General features: G+C 39.8%; 1 protein-coding gene across 2 annotated transcripts in view; it reads left to right on the plus strand.

Annotated features, from left to right (window-relative positions):
- clmna (calmin a) overlaps positions 1-17,816 on the plus strand; it is a 33,700-nt gene extending 15,884 nt beyond the window's left edge. Inside the window, exons 2-13 of one of the 2 annotated variants that reach the window (XM_034308118.2) lie at positions 4,038-4,099; positions 7,185-7,280; positions 7,527-7,610; positions 7,695-7,787; positions 8,078-8,271; positions 8,367-8,560; positions 8,698-8,780; positions 8,875-10,914; positions 12,549-12,742; positions 13,119-13,212; positions 14,137-14,195; positions 15,218-17,816. In XM_034308118.2, the coding sequence (XP_034164009.2) occupies positions 4,038-4,099; positions 7,185-7,280; positions 7,527-7,610; positions 7,695-7,787; positions 8,078-8,271; positions 8,367-8,560; positions 8,698-8,780; positions 8,875-10,914; positions 12,549-12,742; positions 13,119-13,212; positions 14,137-14,195; positions 15,218-15,398 (3,374 nt within the window). In that variant the 3' untranslated portion in view covers positions 15,399-17,816. The remainder of the gene's footprint in view (positions 1-4,037; positions 4,100-7,184; positions 7,281-7,526; positions 7,611-7,694; positions 7,788-8,077; positions 8,272-8,366; positions 8,561-8,697; positions 8,781-8,874; positions 10,915-12,548; positions 12,743-13,118; positions 13,213-14,136; positions 14,196-15,217) is intronic. The other variant, XM_026926431.3, reaches the window with a different exon arrangement.

Below are 17,816 nucleotides of genomic sequence, written 5' to 3' on the forward strand. Positions count from 1 at the left end.
TCACATGATCTCAATATAAATACACCTGTTCCTGGAAAACTCAAGGTCTTAGAGAGCAAATCTAAATAAACAGCATCTTGAGGACGAATGGAAAGAATATGACAATGGAATGGAATAAGTCAGTGCCCAGGTAGGGAGGTCGTTGGTAAGAGAAGTAACCACGAAACCAAGGGAAACTCTGAAGAAGCTCGAGAGATCCACAGCTTAAATGGGAGAAGCTGTTTACAGGACAACCATAGCCTGGTCAGTTCCCAAATCTGGGCTTTGTAGACGAGTGGCAAGTCACATGAAATCCCTTTGGAGCTTTCCAAACGACATGTTGAGACACGGGGAAAAAAGTTTCTCTGGTCTGATGAGGTCATATGTTGGCCTTGGCACAGAATGCCATGTTTGGCAGAAACCCAAAACTTCTTATCACTATCCGCACTGTGAAGCGTAGTGGTGGTGGTAGCATCATGTTGAGTTACCCTTGGCTTCTGGCTTGCTTCTCTGACTAATCCCCTCTTTACCCGGTCACTGACTTTTGGTGGGTGGCCAACTGTATTCAGAGTCGTGTTTGTGCCATATTCTTTCCATCTTTGGAAAAATCTCTTCCTATCTTTCCAACTTTGTGGAGCAAATCTTCCATTTTTGTCTTTATTATACCAATACGTATTCTTAGTAGTTACATCATCCCTCTATGTGTGTGTGTGTGTGTGTGTGTGTGTGTACAATTTCGTTTTTCGTGAAGCCTCCACAGAAAAGCCTTAATTTAAAGCCGTGTATTTGGGCCAGTGAAAACACTGACATGCTCATAATGGCTGGATTGAAATGTTTAAATGCTAACACGTGTCACAGCACCATAACTATTATTTCCAATCTTTTGAATAAAGACACTGCAGTGTGTGAGGGGACAAGGACTGTATTTATCATCTTTAGCTCAGTAGGGTCAGGCTCTGTTAGTGGGAGCGAAAACAACATTAAATTCCACTAGAGTGAATGTATAATGGTCATGCATTTAAATGGAAGTGCATTCCGGAGACTTTTTTTTTTTTTTTTTCCCTTTCTTCCTTTCTGGGAGAGTGGCATTTGGGGGGAAAAAGTTATTTTTCTTCTAACTAATCAATTATACAGATGGTGTACAATATGGGTAATACATAAGGAATAAAACACATAGATGTATGTCCTTATAGGAAAATAATCAATGGTAGTGTGGTGTGATGAAGTGGAGTTACTGTTAGCACTCACTGTTGATTATTTTCTTGTAACTATACATCCTAAAATGTTTTGTTACACTTATAACACAGTAATTTTCCAATGATTACACTTTTTATTTATTAAAGAACTGCACATTGTAGTTTTTACCCATTTATTGTTTATTGCACCTATAAAAACTCATTCCTTCACCTCTTTTATTCACTTCAAGATAGAGAAAAGACAAAAAAAAATTATGCTAAGAAATGGCAAAGCATAAACTCCTCTGTCCTGAAGACTTTCCCATGGCAGAGAACTTACTGTTACAAAGCTCTGACACTGGAGACTCCTTCCATAAATACTAAATAAACACCCCCTCGTAGAAAGTGTCACCATATCGACAATTACACGCATTCTTTAATACTGTCCATATTGTTGTACTGTTGTCCAGCTGTAATATTGACCATTAATCAGCCTAAAGATTGGTGTTCATTATTATGATTCCTGTGAGAGTTCCCCTGTTTTTGTATCTTTTTGTATCCCCCCCCAAAAAAAAAAAAAAAAAAAAATTTGAATGTTTTCTATTTGCATTTTTCATGACTCTGTGAAAATCTCTTGGATAATTCCGGCAGCAGAAAAGCCACGTCGTTAGCATGTCCGCATCAGCCCATTTGATCTGATCAGATTTTTAAGTATGTGTGTGTAACCCAAGCCTGCTGTTTTCTTTATCGCATTGTTCGGAATCACTGATTCAAATTGCTGTCGCAGCTAACGAAGCTCAGAGCTCATACGGAGTCGCCGGTCGGCTTTCACTGCCTCAGGAATAGCACCATACCGAGCTGAGCCTGCGAGAGCTGACGTGCATGCTGTGTGTAGGTTTTGTTAGTCTAATCTTGCAAATCATCACAGACCTCAGGCAGCCATGATGAATGGAGTGGATTTAAGCTTGACGCGAAAGCCTGCATATTGTTACTGCTTTTAGGTTTTGGCACAGACAGTGGTGTTTATTTTGCAAATTGTGGAATTATTAATATACAACAGGCGTATTCAAGTAAGATTTGTAAAAGGTCCAGCTACATAAAATTCCTTGCTTATAGAAGGCTGGATTGGTGACTAAAATGGCTGAATGGCGACATCAATAAAAACATTTTAATGCCTAACCATTAATGATTACTTCGTAGCTATAATTAAGACACATCCATTTAAAGTGGTTACGTTTTTATTTCGCACTGATGCTTCAAGTTACCTCTTTTGACCAGAGCCATGGACTAAGCACTTAATTAATAAATGCATACTTTTTCTTGACTTTTCTATAACAGCTTGACCGGAAGTGTTTTATTCCTCTTATACCACAGCAATTTGCCAATGATTACCTATTTCATGAAGTTTAAAAAAGTGACACATGATACTTTTTAATCTGTTTATAGTTACATTTAATGTTGTGAAGTTAGTTCCTGTTATCACTTACGTTATAGCAGCTATAAACAGTCATTTAAAAAAAAAACTAGAGTGCTGAACTATAGCCAGCTTGTTTATTACGTTACGTTGATCAGTTCTGCTAGTGATTTTGCGAGTTCTTATTTCTCAAATTCAGTATTTTATCCAAACAACATAGCTGCTTTCTCAGATTTTCAGCTTGAAAGTCTTGAAGTATAATTAATCGAAATTAATCAAAATAATTAATGTTTTTCCAAAAAAAATAATATTTTAATATTGATTTTAATATTTAATATTAATATTAAATATTAATATTTCTGGACAGTTTCTGTCTTATTAACTTCAAGAGAGAGAGGATTCTGGTGAAGAAATGACAGTTTATAGCTAAAACATTGAATGTAACCTTAAACTAAATGTGTCATTCTTTAATTAATAAAAAAATTAACCACTGGGATATTTCTGATACAAGTTTCTGTGTAAGAGGAATAAGAAACTTCAGGAAATGCTGTTGTGCAAAAATAACTTTAGGTAAGAGTAACTCTCCTCACACCACTCTGTCGCTGATTATTTGAACTGCATGTCTCGTTGTGTTTTGTTCCTTACTTTTCCTTGACCTTATAAAAGATTTTGTGAGTTTGTGAGTTTCCACTCACATTAGTGTGTGCAGCCTGGTGAATGTGTGCTGTTGTGTGTTTTGTGACTCAGTGTGTGCATGGCTGTTAGCCTGGCCTCCCCACTTGTCCGCTCGGTCATTATTCCATCATGTCATTTGCACAACACTTATTGATCTCAGCGAATGGAGCCTCTTTGGGTGTTTTTTTTTTTCTTGATCTGAATAATGAATGAATGAAGGAAGCTCCGGCTGAAGTGGCGCTCCCACGAGGATGGGTCTGTGTCCTGTTGAGTTATTTATTTACATGGTCTGAATGCTAATAAGGAGCCTCTATAGTAGAGGGGGACAAAACTTCAGTATCGACACACTCTATTAAGAAGACGACAGAGTGGACAGTGCCAAGCGGACTGTATAATATGACCCGGTCTGTCTGGCCTTCACTGTCACATTGCAATTTCAGTTTTATTTCAGATTGAGGCTGAATACACAAGGATATGACCTTTGCCCTCGGTGCTTGACACACTCACAAATACTTGCTATAACATGTTAAATGCTATAGGTCTAAATTCAGTGATGGTGCAATGTTTTCAGCTTTTTAAGACAATTCTTGGCATTCAAACTGAGTGAAAAATTAAAATAAACCAATTGCAACTAATTGCTGGTACATGCTAATTATGCTCTACTGACTACTTCCTCTTTTCACAAGATTTTGTATGATTAATGGCCTTCTGATAAAAGTATCTGGCTGGTAGATCTTTTCTGTCATTCTGTGTGTGATTAGACTTCATTAAAATGATTTTTTTGTTTCTTTCAGTTGAGAGAGAAGTTGTTCAGAAGCGGACCTTCACAAGATGGATGAATCTGCATCTAGAGAAGGTTTGTTCGAGTTTATTTATCAGCAAGAGATCCATCCTGATTTTGAAGAGTAAAGGCAACCCTGGGTCAACAAGGAAGGAGATTAGATTACATTGGATCAGCCAACCATATGACATCACCACATTTGACCTAATGGTGGCTAGCATGCTAGCAAACCTGGCTCCTGATTTAGATACATAATCATTAAAAAAAAAAAAAAAAAAAAGTTCACTTAATGTTAGTCAGCTTGCTACCAAACAAGATAGCTAAGTTTTTTAGTGAAATATTGAAGCATTTTACTTCACTTCAGCCATTTTACTATCAGATTATTAACGGCAATGTTAGCTAAGCTACCTAGTTAGAGAACTAGCACTAGTGCAATGCTGTGCTTAGCTAGCTGGCTAGCTTGTGTTATGTTTTTAATCCATTATATAGCTTAAAGCAGTATGTTATGCTAAGCAGTACATGAAGGAGAAAATAAAAAGGGCTAGTGGTGATATCATGATAAAGTTTGTGTTTAAATTTAAAACTTAAGCTTGACCCTTTTCGCCCCAGGGGACGCAGAATCAGGACGTGTGAAGGAGATGTAGGCCATTTTACTGCTAATGAACAAGTCACACAGCTACTACAGTGACACACGATAACAGGAAGTGCACGTGTCTCTTCCCTTGCCATGAATTATAAATGAACAAAATGGAATTGACATTAATGATGTATTAGGCGATTGGAGAAAGTTGAGTCTTCAACAGTGTGCTGCGGTTTTCACTCTCTCTCCTCGTTAGATTTTGATTGTGCTTGTTTTGGCTCTATGGGTTTTCCTCCCCCTCTACGTCTGCATCACTTTCTCTTTCACTCTTCCTCACACATTTGCATTACACTTTGTTCATTGCGGGTACCCATGTGACTTCTCGTTAAATCCCAGTCCCTTTGTCCTCTCTGTCCATCGACTATTTGGCTTCTAGTGTTTCAGACAGCTCGGTGACGAGAAGGCTGCCATTCACAGCATGCTTCGCACTGACGGAAAGCGTCGAGTGATGAGTCCTTTGTTTTGCAGCACAATGAATCTCTATTGTGTGACCTAGTGCTTGGCTTCTGAACAGGATGACGACCCACTAATTAACAATCACACATTTGTCTTCATTATTTTGTCTCTCAACTACCATTCACTGCCTCCAATTCTGGAAAGTTTCTCTTCAAGCCATGGCTTTGCCATGAAGGGCACTAGGGGGTGCCACAATTACCCTGAAATGACCTTAGCTGGTGTCTTGCGATGAACCGGTGCCTCATCCAAGGTGTATTCCAGCCTCACGCCCAGTATTCCCAGGATAGGCTCTGGATCCACAGCAACCTTGGCCAGAATAAAGCTCTGTAGTACCATACAGTGCTACTCAATGGCCAATTTTTTGTAAAATCTGTCAGTTTTTTTTTACGCAATTGTAGCATTTCCTAATTTCGTTGTATACAGAGATATACGATGACAATAAAGGCTTTCATTCATTCATTCATCATCCTTTGGAGTCCCAAAGATGCAACATGCAAAACGTCAGCAACAATTTTTGGCATAACACCCCCTTGTGAAAAATTAGCATGAAATTAGGAGATAGTCCTAGGAATGTTCTGATGATGTGTACCAGAACTGGACATTGTGTCCACAAGATATAGATGATTTAGTAAAAGTAGTCCTTGCCCTGATATTTCATTAACCTGTTTTGAAATGTCTAGTATTTATGCTTCTGCCGCCATCTGTGCATCCTACTTTTTATTAGCACGATATCTAAAGAACGAGTGGTTGAATTTTTGTAAGATTTATAAGGAATTATCGCTGTAACCAACAGATGACCTGATTAGAATTGGAATTTATCCAAACAAAGACAAGGTCTCAGCAAGCACAATTGTCTGAAATAGGTTTTCTTAAATTGCTTCCTTCCTGTTTGAAGTGTATTTTCAGGGTATTTCAGGCATAGCAATTTGTAAAAAGAAGGAATAGATTTTTTGAGACATCACTGTCAACCGTCGCCGTTACTGGCATCAAATTCTACAGTCATGGGAAAAAGAACGTACACCCTCCTTCAATTCTGTGTCTCACGGTCCAGACCTCAGCCCCACTGAGATGCTGTGGTGGGATCTTGAGAGAGCTATGCGTAAACAAATACCCTCAAATATCAATGCACTGAAGTAATGTTGTCAAGAAGAGTGGGCCAAAATTTCTCCAAAATGATGTGAGAGACTGATGGACTCCTACAGAAAATGATTACTTTACATGTTATTGTTGCTAAAGGTGGTTCTACGTGTTGCTGAATTATAGGGTGTACTTATTTTTTCTGACCTAGTTTCTGAATGTTGGTTTACTTTTTGAGAAAAATGACTACATAGTGAAATCTGTTGTGTTTCACTGTTGTTATTTGATTATTTATAGAAGTTGTTGAGGACCACACAATTGTTATTTAGGCCCTGATAATTAAAAACCCAGAATTGACAGAGAGTGTACTTTCTTTGTCCCATGACTATACTTATTTATTTTTGGATTATCAGATAAACTATCAAGGAGGAGTTAGTAGCACTGGGTTTCGTATGAAATGCAAATCAGCTCTAAATCTAAGTAGGCAGAGTTTAATGGCTGGTTTGAGTCAGGGAATCCTCAGGGCGAAGGCGTTATAGGCCAGAACGTAATCCTGCAGATTGATTTGACTCATCTTGCTTGCCTGCGTGAAGTCAGGGAGTGCTACCAGTCCACCAAGTCTCTATGATCACTATGATGTATGAAGGATCTTAGATGAAAGAAGAAAAATCTTAACAAAATCTTAACAAAAATAAAGTTGGTGCTTGGGCCCCTAAAACATCATTACTCCTAAAAAAAAAAAAAAAAAAAAAGTAGATTACTTTTTTTATGCTGTAACTGTAAATTATTAAGAAAGGTAGTTTTTTCTTGACATCAAGTAACCATACAAACCAATTAGCCAGGTTTTTGTGAAATGGATAATTGTGACTATCCTGTGCTAACATATAGATGTTACATCATGTAGAAAATATCCTTATCTAAAAAGGATCAGAAAAGTTAGCCCATCAGATTACACTGAGCATTACATTTCCTCTCTACTTCCTGTAGTGTAATCCTCCATTGATGGTGAATGATCTTTTCCATGACATTCGAGATGGACGAGTTCTCATGGCCTTGCTGGAGGAGCTTTCAGGATGCAGGCTGGTGAGAATCTTCTGGAATAAAAGATTAAAAAAAAAAGCAGCATTTATATGTCCATTCACCAACAGAGATAATACTTTAAGAAATATTCTTAAATGGTTTATTTGATTTGGCTCCACTAAAAATAAATACAATTAGCATCCGTCAGTTAATGCACAAGGCTTTTCTGAAAGTATTTGATTTCTCTATTTTGTCTCTATTTGTCAATTGCTGGGGAAATATTAAAAGTATGTGTTCTGATTTTTTCAGCTGCATGAATTCAAACCGTCCGCGCATCGCATTTTCAGGCTTAATAACATAGCCAGGGTTTTGGCATTCCTGGAGGAAAGAAATGTAAGTAGTCATATAAGCTCATAAATCAGTAAAAATACAGCATGTTGGCACGATTGTGTGTGATGAGTCACTTGTCTCTTCCAGGTAAAGTTGGTCAGCATCGATGCCGCAGACGTCGCTGATGGCAATTCTTCCATTGTGCTCGGACTGATCTGGAATATCATTCTCTTTTTCCAGGTAAAGATATGATACGCTTGTCTCTGTTCGCTTATCTGGCATTGACTGACATAGATTGTGTTTTGCTTTATGCGCAGTACAGGAGCGAAAAAGAAAAAATACTGCTAACTAGACAGTAGACTTCCTAAAATGAAAATAATAAAGGCAAAAGGTTTTTCCTTAAATCTGAATCCGCCCTCTCTTGTGCTTTAATTTAGGTTAATTTCAGTCATTTACTCACTTTCAGTTATGCTTATGGTAGTTCATGTACTTTTCATGCGGAGTTTGAAATGTGTATGTCTTTTCCCCAGATAAAAGAGCTTACAGGAAACATAAGGAACCAATTCCCGTCCTCTTCCAGCCTGTCGTCTATCCCAACCAGCTCAGACTCAGACATGTCACAGTCCAGCACGCCGTCAGATGAGAAGAAGCCATCCATCGTTGCCAGGGATCATGGAAAAGCCATAAAGACTCTCTTGCACTGGGTCCAGAGACGTACCAGGAAGTAAGTGTTCCTGAGTATGGTAAGGTCTTTCTGAGGAGCAGTCACAAGCTGTGTGTATTCAAAAGCTCAATACTTATCATCCTGTTTTTTTATAGATATGGTGTGGCAGTCCAGGATTTTGGCAAGAGCTGGACAAGTGGTCTGGCGTTTCTTGCAGTCATCAAGTCCATTGACCCGAGTCTGGTGGACATGAGGAGAGCTCTGCTCAGATCGCCCAGAGAGAACATCGAAGAGGCCTTCAGGACGGCACATTACAGCCTGGGCATCCCACGACTTCTGGAGCCTGAAGGTACCACTGCCTCCCTAAATGATTTGGTGTGATTTTGATTTATCACTTATGCAAGGCTTACATTGGAAAGCTCCTGCAACAGTAAAAACAATTGGGTCAGAAACAGTGGTGTAGTAAAATGAAACATATCTCCTCAGACGTAACCCTGAATCGTCCTGACGAACAGTCCATAATGACCTACGTGTCCCAGTTTCTGGAGCACTTTCCAGGAATCGAGGAGGTAAGATCCTGTGAATGTCATCCATCAGATTATAAATATCAAGTAGTGTGTTTAAGATGTGATTTATGTGCTATCCGATTGCTGTTTCCTGAAGGACGAGCCTTCGGATATCCTGGAGAGGAATAAGGTCAGTGCGCGGATGACAGAGTTGCCGGTTAAGAATGGAGTTCAGAGGAAGAGAGAAAAGTCCAGTGTAGTGAAGAGAGACTGGGTTCAGCCTCCACCCAAGATCTTTATCTCCTCGGTGGTTAAAGATCAAGAACAAAAACGTTCTCCTGTCCCACTCCAAACGGTAGATGACCGACCTTGGGACAGCGAGGACTCCTCAGTGGGTTCGAGTCCCAGTACTACAGAAAATCGACCTCTGAGTCGCCCAATGGGCCTGAACAGGGACCCTTCCTCTCCCTTGAGCTCCCCACAGCCGTCTCTCATCGACTCAGCTATGGATTTTCCAGAATCGTGGGCTGAGACGCCTAGTGAGCTTCCACAGTCGTGCAGCAATGACTCTCTGAGAGATTCCACCTCAGCAGGCGATCTGACCTCACTAGGTTCTCCACTGGAATCAGAGAGGGGTCTGCAAGATCAGGTAGATTCAGAGTTGTTCATTGATGAGGGAAACTTTTCGCTCAGCTTAGAGGCTAGATCTGCATTGCTGTCTGAGGAGGAGGATGCTTATAGGTACATTTTAGATCTTAAGGAGGAAGAATCTGCCAGTGATGTGCCTAATGAGGATGTCATGAAAAACTCAAATGCACAGGAACCTTGTCCCGAGACGAATCCAGATAAACCCACATCTTCTGATCCTTACTATGGGGACAGTGACTCTGGGTACTATCCAGATCAGAAGGATATATCCACACCTCAACCAGATGATGACAGTAAGAGTTTGCTGTCCCCAGATTCTAATAAACCAGTTGATGTTGTTGAAAATGAATTGGAGAACCTGGCTGAAAATCGCAAAGAAAATCTTGAGTCTTCCAACACTGAAGCTGTACAGAAGACCTCTACTGAATCCGATCAAACAAATGTTTTTGAGGATGACCAAGAGTGGCCTGTTGTTCAGTATGAGAGGATTTCCATTTCAGGGAGTGAAGAGGACATTGAAGAACTTGGAGCAGAATTGTGTGAAGAACCTCTTGATGATCAAATAGAGGGAAACCAGATGCCAGATGTGTTTGGTAGCAGGATGGAGGATGGTGCTGCAGACAAAAATTACAGTTTCAGAAAGTCTGAAGATGTAGATCAGGTGCAGGAACCAGATCAGAACAGTCCAAAGCCAGAAGACAAAGCAGATCAGATCAGTACTGAGTATGAGCTTCCTCAGATCCCCACAAACCAGCCTGGGGCAACAGATACTGAGGCAGAGATCCAAGAGAAAGAGGAACAGAAGTCTGGCACTGAGGATTCAAGCAAAACTGAAGAGCCAACAATGAAAGATTTGGGTGAATCCTACCAACAGATGACCGACAGGCTGGTGGAGACGAACGTTCCGGAGGTTGAAGAAGAGAAGCCGGAATCCAGCCCTGTGAAGCAGCCCAAGAAAATTGGTGAGAACGTCACCGGTGATGAAGAAACAAGTCAAGGTGATTTAAGCCTTGTTCAAGAGGACATTGTCGCTAAAAGCAAGTTGGAGGATGAGCTGAGTGCAACCCAAAGTCTTCCTGAGACTGAAATTATGCCTGAAAATGGGATCATCGAAGACAAGTGTGAAGACGAGTGCATGAAGGAAGAAGACTCCTCATCCAGTCTGCAAAATATCAGTAATTATAAGGCTATGGAAGATGCACTGTTTGAGAACAACATGTCCATGCCAGTATCTGTGACCTCTCGGAGTAATGCCCTTGTATCTGACATCCCCACACCTGAGGCCTTGGACGAGCCAAATCCTGGCACTCCATCCTGTGCAGAAGATGAGCAGTCCTTCAGCCCACCGACACCCAGCATAGGAGACCAGCCGTATGATAATGAGAATGAAGGACAGGCCACTTGGGAGGAGACCAAGATTCTGGATACGGAGCGGGTGGAGAGATACCGTGCAGAGCTCCGGCTGTCGCTCAGCGTGACTCCTCTGCAGCCCGCGCCCTCGCAACCTGCGCTTACTGACTCTGACAGTGCGCAGGAAAAGGTGATTACCGTACGTAATTAGGGTCATATAATGAGGACAGACAGGATATTGTGAATACACACTGGATTATCAGGAAATAGTAGCAGCGATAATGACCTTATCTCATGTTTATGGAAGGCTATAACCTCGCTGGATATGGTTCATTACTTTACTTGATTTTAAGCTACTTTTGTAGTATCTCACTGGACCTAGGAGGATGTTTGAAGTTATCTCAGCCTGGAGGAAATTACATCACTTTCACTGCATGGCTCTTGATTTTCTGACACCCACGCACACACGCACACACACTGATGAAATATTAAATAGCTGAGCTGAGGAGATGAAGATATTTCTAGCAGAAGCTCTTTTCCTTCAGTAAATGGATCAGGCCTTTGCATTTTGGATGATTTTCCCAATCAGTATCAGAATCTCACTGCAGTGCAGTTATGAAATTATCCCTGTATACACCAGCGCTTTCAGAAGAAATATAAGAGGTGATTTGAAATATGATAAATACTGTAGGGTTACAAAATCAGAGTCCACTACCAAGAACAGTTTGGGAAAAAAAACTTTTATCCAGCTGAGTATATTTTGTTTAATTCATCATATGTTAGAGCAGTATGATTAATCATATTTAATTTGTGGTCTCAATTTAATTTGTGGCTATGATATTTGTTAGCTTCTGATTGGTCGGTTCTGACTGCAAGACAAAGCCCAAGTTTCTAATATGTTTAATTCGTTTCTATACTAACAACACACGTATCCAGATTAAAAAATGTGTATTATAGTTGATATGGTGCAGAGATGTTTATTTAGCATTTTTGGAAGGAGTCTCCAGTGTCAGCGCTAAAGCTTTTTAAGTTTTCTGCCATAGGAAGGTCTTCATTGCACTTTCTTTACACATTTCTGAGTAACATGACAAGCTGAGTTGTTTATTCTTAGATTAAGTGCAAGTATGACTTCTCAATCTTTAATAAATTAAAAATTGCCTTGGCAAATTGCTGTGATATAAGATATAAAACACTCATATATGTTATTAACGGAAAATAATTTGGAACAGTGGCATGGTTATTTTCCCAGAGCAGTGTGCCCCACAGATGTTTTATTTCTTACTTTTTTCTTACTTCTTACTGTGCTGGCATAGTTGTTTTTTCATAAATAGAAATTCTATTAATGTGACTAAAGATCAGTTTTTACATTCTCAAATTTATACATGTGAAGGATTATAGAGGATTGTAAAGTACAGCTTGAGAGGTAACTCATACAAAGCTAGAATTTATTTAAAATATCCTGTTCATGCTTTTATTTGTTGGATTTCTTCAACTGTAACACTGCATATCTCATTAAAATTTGCATACACTCCTAATACGCTGTTAATTACTGTAAAAGTATGATCCTCATTTACTCATTTACTAAGAACACATTTTTTGGTGTCAAATTTTTATTCCTTTTTCATAATTGGTTAAATTGAATCAGCTCTTGGTAGCGAACTCGTACTTTTAAATCCTACTTTGGAGTGAGATTTAGTTTAATAATCAGGTAGTCTTGCAGGTAAATGAAGCTTATGTACAGTACATAACCATCCCAAAGCCTTGTCTTCCTGATGAACACTGTATTTTGTATGTCTATGGAAATAATAATCTGTGGGTTTGAACTTCCTGCAGGTTGATGATGGAGTTGTGGAGTCTCCGGGACAGAGCCCGTTCGGGCTTTGGGTTGCACACCCAGGAGAATGGGGCTTGGTGGAGACGGACCTGGACGCAGAGATCGAGCGCAATAAGAGAGAAGAACAGAAAAACAGAGAGGAAGAGAAGAACGAAGACTCTGCCGCTGCCAGAGAAAACACGGACACACTGAGGTACTGTGCTATTATTAGAGCCACGGCCAAGTGAGAAAACTTTTTTTTTTTTTTTCCTCTTTCTCTCTCTTTCTCTCTCTTTCTCTCTCGCTCTCTTCTGAAGGGCGTAACCTCACATGAATGCCCTTCAAAGCTAACTGCAGATGACCTTAAATGTACTTAATGATGTTTGGTTTTGAAATGCGGCTAAGCCTGAAGATTTCCTTTTTAGATAAACGACTAAAAAGTCTTCCTGATTCCCTCGACGCTCTTAGGTCTGACACTTTGGTGTTAAAATGGACCTTTTGTTCCATTAAACTGTGAGTGACTTGTTGATGAATGGAATGATCACAAGGTCATGGGAAAGAAAGGTGTTATTTTTTTATCATTTAAACAGGGAAGAAGCTGCCAGTGAGCGAAGCACTGAAGATGAGAACCAGCCACCGGCACTTTTGAGCGTACCAGAAGTGGTGGAGGTGAAAGAAGTGAAGGTCTGCACTGTAATAATCAAAAGCTGTATAAATGTTATATATGTATATATATAGATAGATAGATAGATAGATAGATATATAGCTGCAAGGTAATATATATTAGATATACCTATCTTATAGGTCACTTTATAAGATACTTTATGGAAAGATACATATGTCAATGATTATATTCCTAAAATTTATGAACTGATAAAATCCAATCCTGAGCTTGTGATTGTTAATCGTCCAACAGTTTAGTCCGTTTTAATGGAACCTTGGTGATTGATTTGATTGCAGTGAGAAAATATTCGACTCTGAGTTAACCCAACTGCATGATGTGATACATACTTACAGTATATAACTAGTTTATGACATGGTGTGTGGTGTGTGTCTGTTTTTTCTTCCTTTTTTTTTTTTTATTGGCCCAAATCTTCAGAGCACATGACAGTTCTGTAGCACTACAGTTCTGTCCTTTGACTCACATCTAGCAGCTAACATCTACTTAAAAAAAATGCTGTAACCCAAACTCACGGCATGTTTGGTTCACTTCCTGCAGTCGAGTCGATTCAGAGTCAATTTGCATTCAGACTGCAGCTGAGTTCATGTATTAGTGGACTCAGAACACATCGCTCAGACGCTCTCGGACCGGTTGTTTTGGTCCACACCCGAGTGTGATTGATGTGTTCTCACCTCCCTAAAGAACCACACCAAGACAGTAAACACGCCAGGGTTCGATTCAGGCAGACTAAACACTGCGTATGTGAAAGCATCCCAAAAATTCCTGAGCTTTCAACTCACGACTTTCTGCTCACTATCCCTTTTGAATAAAGATTACAATACATTCAAAATTTACCCATCAAGTATTAAGAATTTATTAGTCCCTGAATAACTCTCTACACATCCCTGATGTTTTATCCTATTGTGAAGCAGTCTTTTGTCTTTCAGCAACCCAGAGAAAACGGAGAAACTCCCGCTGCCATAACGACAAATCATGCAGACGAAAGGTACGAAACTTATACCGTGTGTTTCTCATTTCTCATCTAGTGTATGCAGAAATCCGAATGCCCAACCCTAAACCATTACTCCACCCAGCGCAGTCAAAATCAATGCAAAATAGCTCCCACACTGAGCAGCTGTTTCAGACAGCTGAGTGGAGCTCGAGGCATTTCACTAAACCGCCTGTGTGAGCAAGTCTGTTCCTGTTACAGGACTCACACCAATTACACTGTAGTCATTCCATCACAATGGCATGTTTTCCTGCCAATATGAGTCTACCGGGTGTGAAAGAGATTATATCTCACACCCCTATACAGCTTTCTCAAATTCTCAGATGTAATAATAATGTTGATAATAAGAATAATAAGACTAAAGGCCTTTAAGTGAGACTCTTAGTGAGACTGATAACCAGAGACCATGCATTTTTTACTGGGACTGACACAGAGGCCACACCTCCTCACTTGGACTGATAGGCACAGAGACCACACCCCCTAATGGAGACAAATGAATACCTTCTTCACTGTGACTGACATACAGAGAGGCCACACCTCCTTCACTGTGACTGATGTGCAGAGAGGCCACGCCTCCTTCACTGTGACTGATGTACAGATAGGCCACACCTCCTTCATTGTGACTGACGTACAGAAAGGCCACACCTCCTTCGTTGTGACTGACATACAGAGAGGCCACGCCTCCTTCACTGTAACTGATGTACAGAGAGGCCACGCCTCCTTCACTGTAACTGATGTGCAGAGAGGCCACACCTCCTTCACTGTGACTGACGTACAGAGAGGCCACGCCTCCTTCACTTAGACTGACGTACAGAGACTGACGTACACCCCCTTTGCTGGGACTGACGGGAACAAAGACCACGCCTCCTCCACTGAGTTTCACAGACACAAAGGCCACGCCTCCTTCACTGAGACTAACAGGAGCAGAGGCCACACCTCCTTCAGTGAGACACACCTTTTGATTTTGATTAGCATAGTAAAGTGATAAAGTGTGTAACACATTCTGTCTGAATTTACAGGTGTGTGATGTGTAATAAGAAGGTGTGCAGTCCTGTACGGACTCCACAGCGAGCAAATCACCCAGAGCTCTCAGAAGTCGACTTCCTGCTGCTCATGTGGCTCCTCCTGTACTGCCTGTTCGTCCTGCCTCACATGGACATACGGACGATTTCCCGCTTCCTGCTCAACCTGGATGAGTGAAAACACGGGATCAGATTAACCAACGCAGGATTAATTAACGCAGGATTCTGCTCGCTTTCTTCCACAGCTCACATATCGTGAATGAACATTCTGGGAGAACTGACAGCACGTTGCCATATCTGTACATTTTAAATCCTCGTACACACGCATGGACTAATCGAAGGGTGTGTTTACTGTTGAGGTTTTTTTGCATCGGCCGACAGGTTGCCAGGTTTACAGCTGTTCTATAGCCTACACACTGCATCTTCTGGACACGAATGCTTTAACAAGTCCGTATTTTAACGAGAAGATTAATATTATGACTAATAAATAATCTTTTTTGCAGTTTTGGCCTTTGGTATGGTAATGCGTATGCTGTTTGATATTTCGATTGTGCACTTATATTATTTTAAGCTCGTAACTGAATTGCCATCACCAGTAAGGAGTTATTTAATGGGCCACCTGCATTCAGGCTGTATTCTTTATTATTCTATAACTTTTTTTTCTTTTTTTTTAATTAATTTGAAGGAAATCCCCAAATTTTTATTCACCTGATTAATAAATCAATTAATGATGGACAGAACTGTCGCTCCAATGCTAAAATTGTGGCAATAAAAAATGATTATTGCGATTTCAAATCCTAACACATTTTTCATCTGTAAGGTTACGTTGCTGATGTAAGGCTGGATTTTGGTTTAACCACCGTGATTTCATTGGATTTTAAAAATATCACGATATCATTGATTAATATTTTTTTAAAAAAAGATTTAGATGGAAAAAATTCTTTGTATTTTGATGGAGGATTGCAGAAAACGAGTATTTTGTCTTTTAAAGGCAAATCCACCCTGAACGACTTCCATATCAATGTTTATAATCAACAATGCAAATGTCAATGGTGTCTGGGATTTATTCTGAGTTTTATTCACATCCACTGGGATTGTCTATGGGATTTAGCCCTTGCTTCATGTCCGCATAAAGAGACTGATGTGATGCAGCGGCGCTTTAGTGGTTTAGTCTCTCCAGGTCTTTTACCTCTTCATCTGAACACTCTGCTCAAACAGATCAGCTTCTGAAGCTTGAACTTTCACACCGATTCTGGCATCAACACCATCACACTCATCATCTCGTACATCGCTATCTATCCAAGCTGAGCCTCTGCATCATGCATCTGCATTGCATTCTGGGACTTTGCCTCCCCACTAGTTCTACACTGGATTTCTCAATAATATGACATTTCTATAAAATGCAGAGTGAGAAAAGAAGCACTTGTGGAGCTGAATGTTATCCTTGTGTTTGAGATCGCCATTATAACTGCACCAGAAATGTCTGTCTGTGAAGTCAGAGCAGCACAAAATAATGAAAAATACAGCATCAGCCAGCAAATTAGCACCGAAATCGCAAAAAAAAATCACAAATATTTCAATATAAACATTTAATAAGCTTCGGGGTGGAGTTTTCCTTTAAAATGCCAAGTTATGAACTAACAAGATGAAAATGTCATGTATGATTTCAGGTTTTCTGATTATATTCAACACAAATAATAATAATGATATCTTTAATATCGACACGTGCCTAAATGCTGGGAGGATTTTTCTTTATGTAAAATAAGAATATCCTGAGTGGTCCTCTTGAATACAGCCTAATTAAATTTCAATTTAATTAAAATGCACTTTTACAGAATCCACGACTTCTAAACCATAAGTCTTTTTGAATAAGCTTCAACGGTGTCAAGTTGCACTTTCCAGAACACAAAGCGCCAAAAAGAGCCGCCAAAGATTTAGTTGGACGCTAAAGTTACGCCGCTCAGAGGGGCCGATGAAAGATGGATTTTACTCTTCTTTTAATAATGAAGTATTTCAAAAGTGACAGAGCTGTTGTTCTATATTTACGTGTATATTTTACAGCACATAAATCATGTCTACACTGCTCAGTTTACCCGTTGCTTAGGGTGTTGCTGATGGGTTTGAAATTTTTGATTATTTTTAGTGAGGTCTGTATGTATCTGGTATTATATAAGCCATTTCAAAGGAAGTGGGTTTTTTTTCCCTGTTGACCTGTTGCGTTTGTCATTTTTCCTTTCTATGTGTAGATAAGTTATAGATAATCATTTCCTTAATGCTGTATGGCCATACACTTTGTTGAAAATTCAGTTGCACAGATTTGTATCACTTACAGAACACCAATTGCAAGCACTGTGTGTGTGTGTGTGTGTGTGTGTGGCATTAAAGTAAAGGCAACCTTGTTGAAATATTGTACGTCTTCTATCCTGTACGTTGACACGTCTAGCAGTCGCAAAAGACCCACATCCACAATCTGTGCATGAGGATTTTGTGGTTGCGGAACAAGTTTTAAGTTTTGTAATGCTATCTGGTAAATCAGTACTTCACTTTTGTATTGAAGATCCTTGTGCAAATAAATAATATGCCTCCTAAAACCAAA

The sequence above is a fragment of the Pangasianodon hypophthalmus genome, chromosome 10, assembly GCF_027358585.1.
Source record: "Pangasianodon hypophthalmus isolate fPanHyp1 chromosome 10, fPanHyp1.pri, whole genome shotgun sequence".
Taxonomy (NCBI): Eukaryota; Metazoa; Chordata; class Actinopteri; order Siluriformes; family Pangasiidae; genus Pangasianodon; species Pangasianodon hypophthalmus.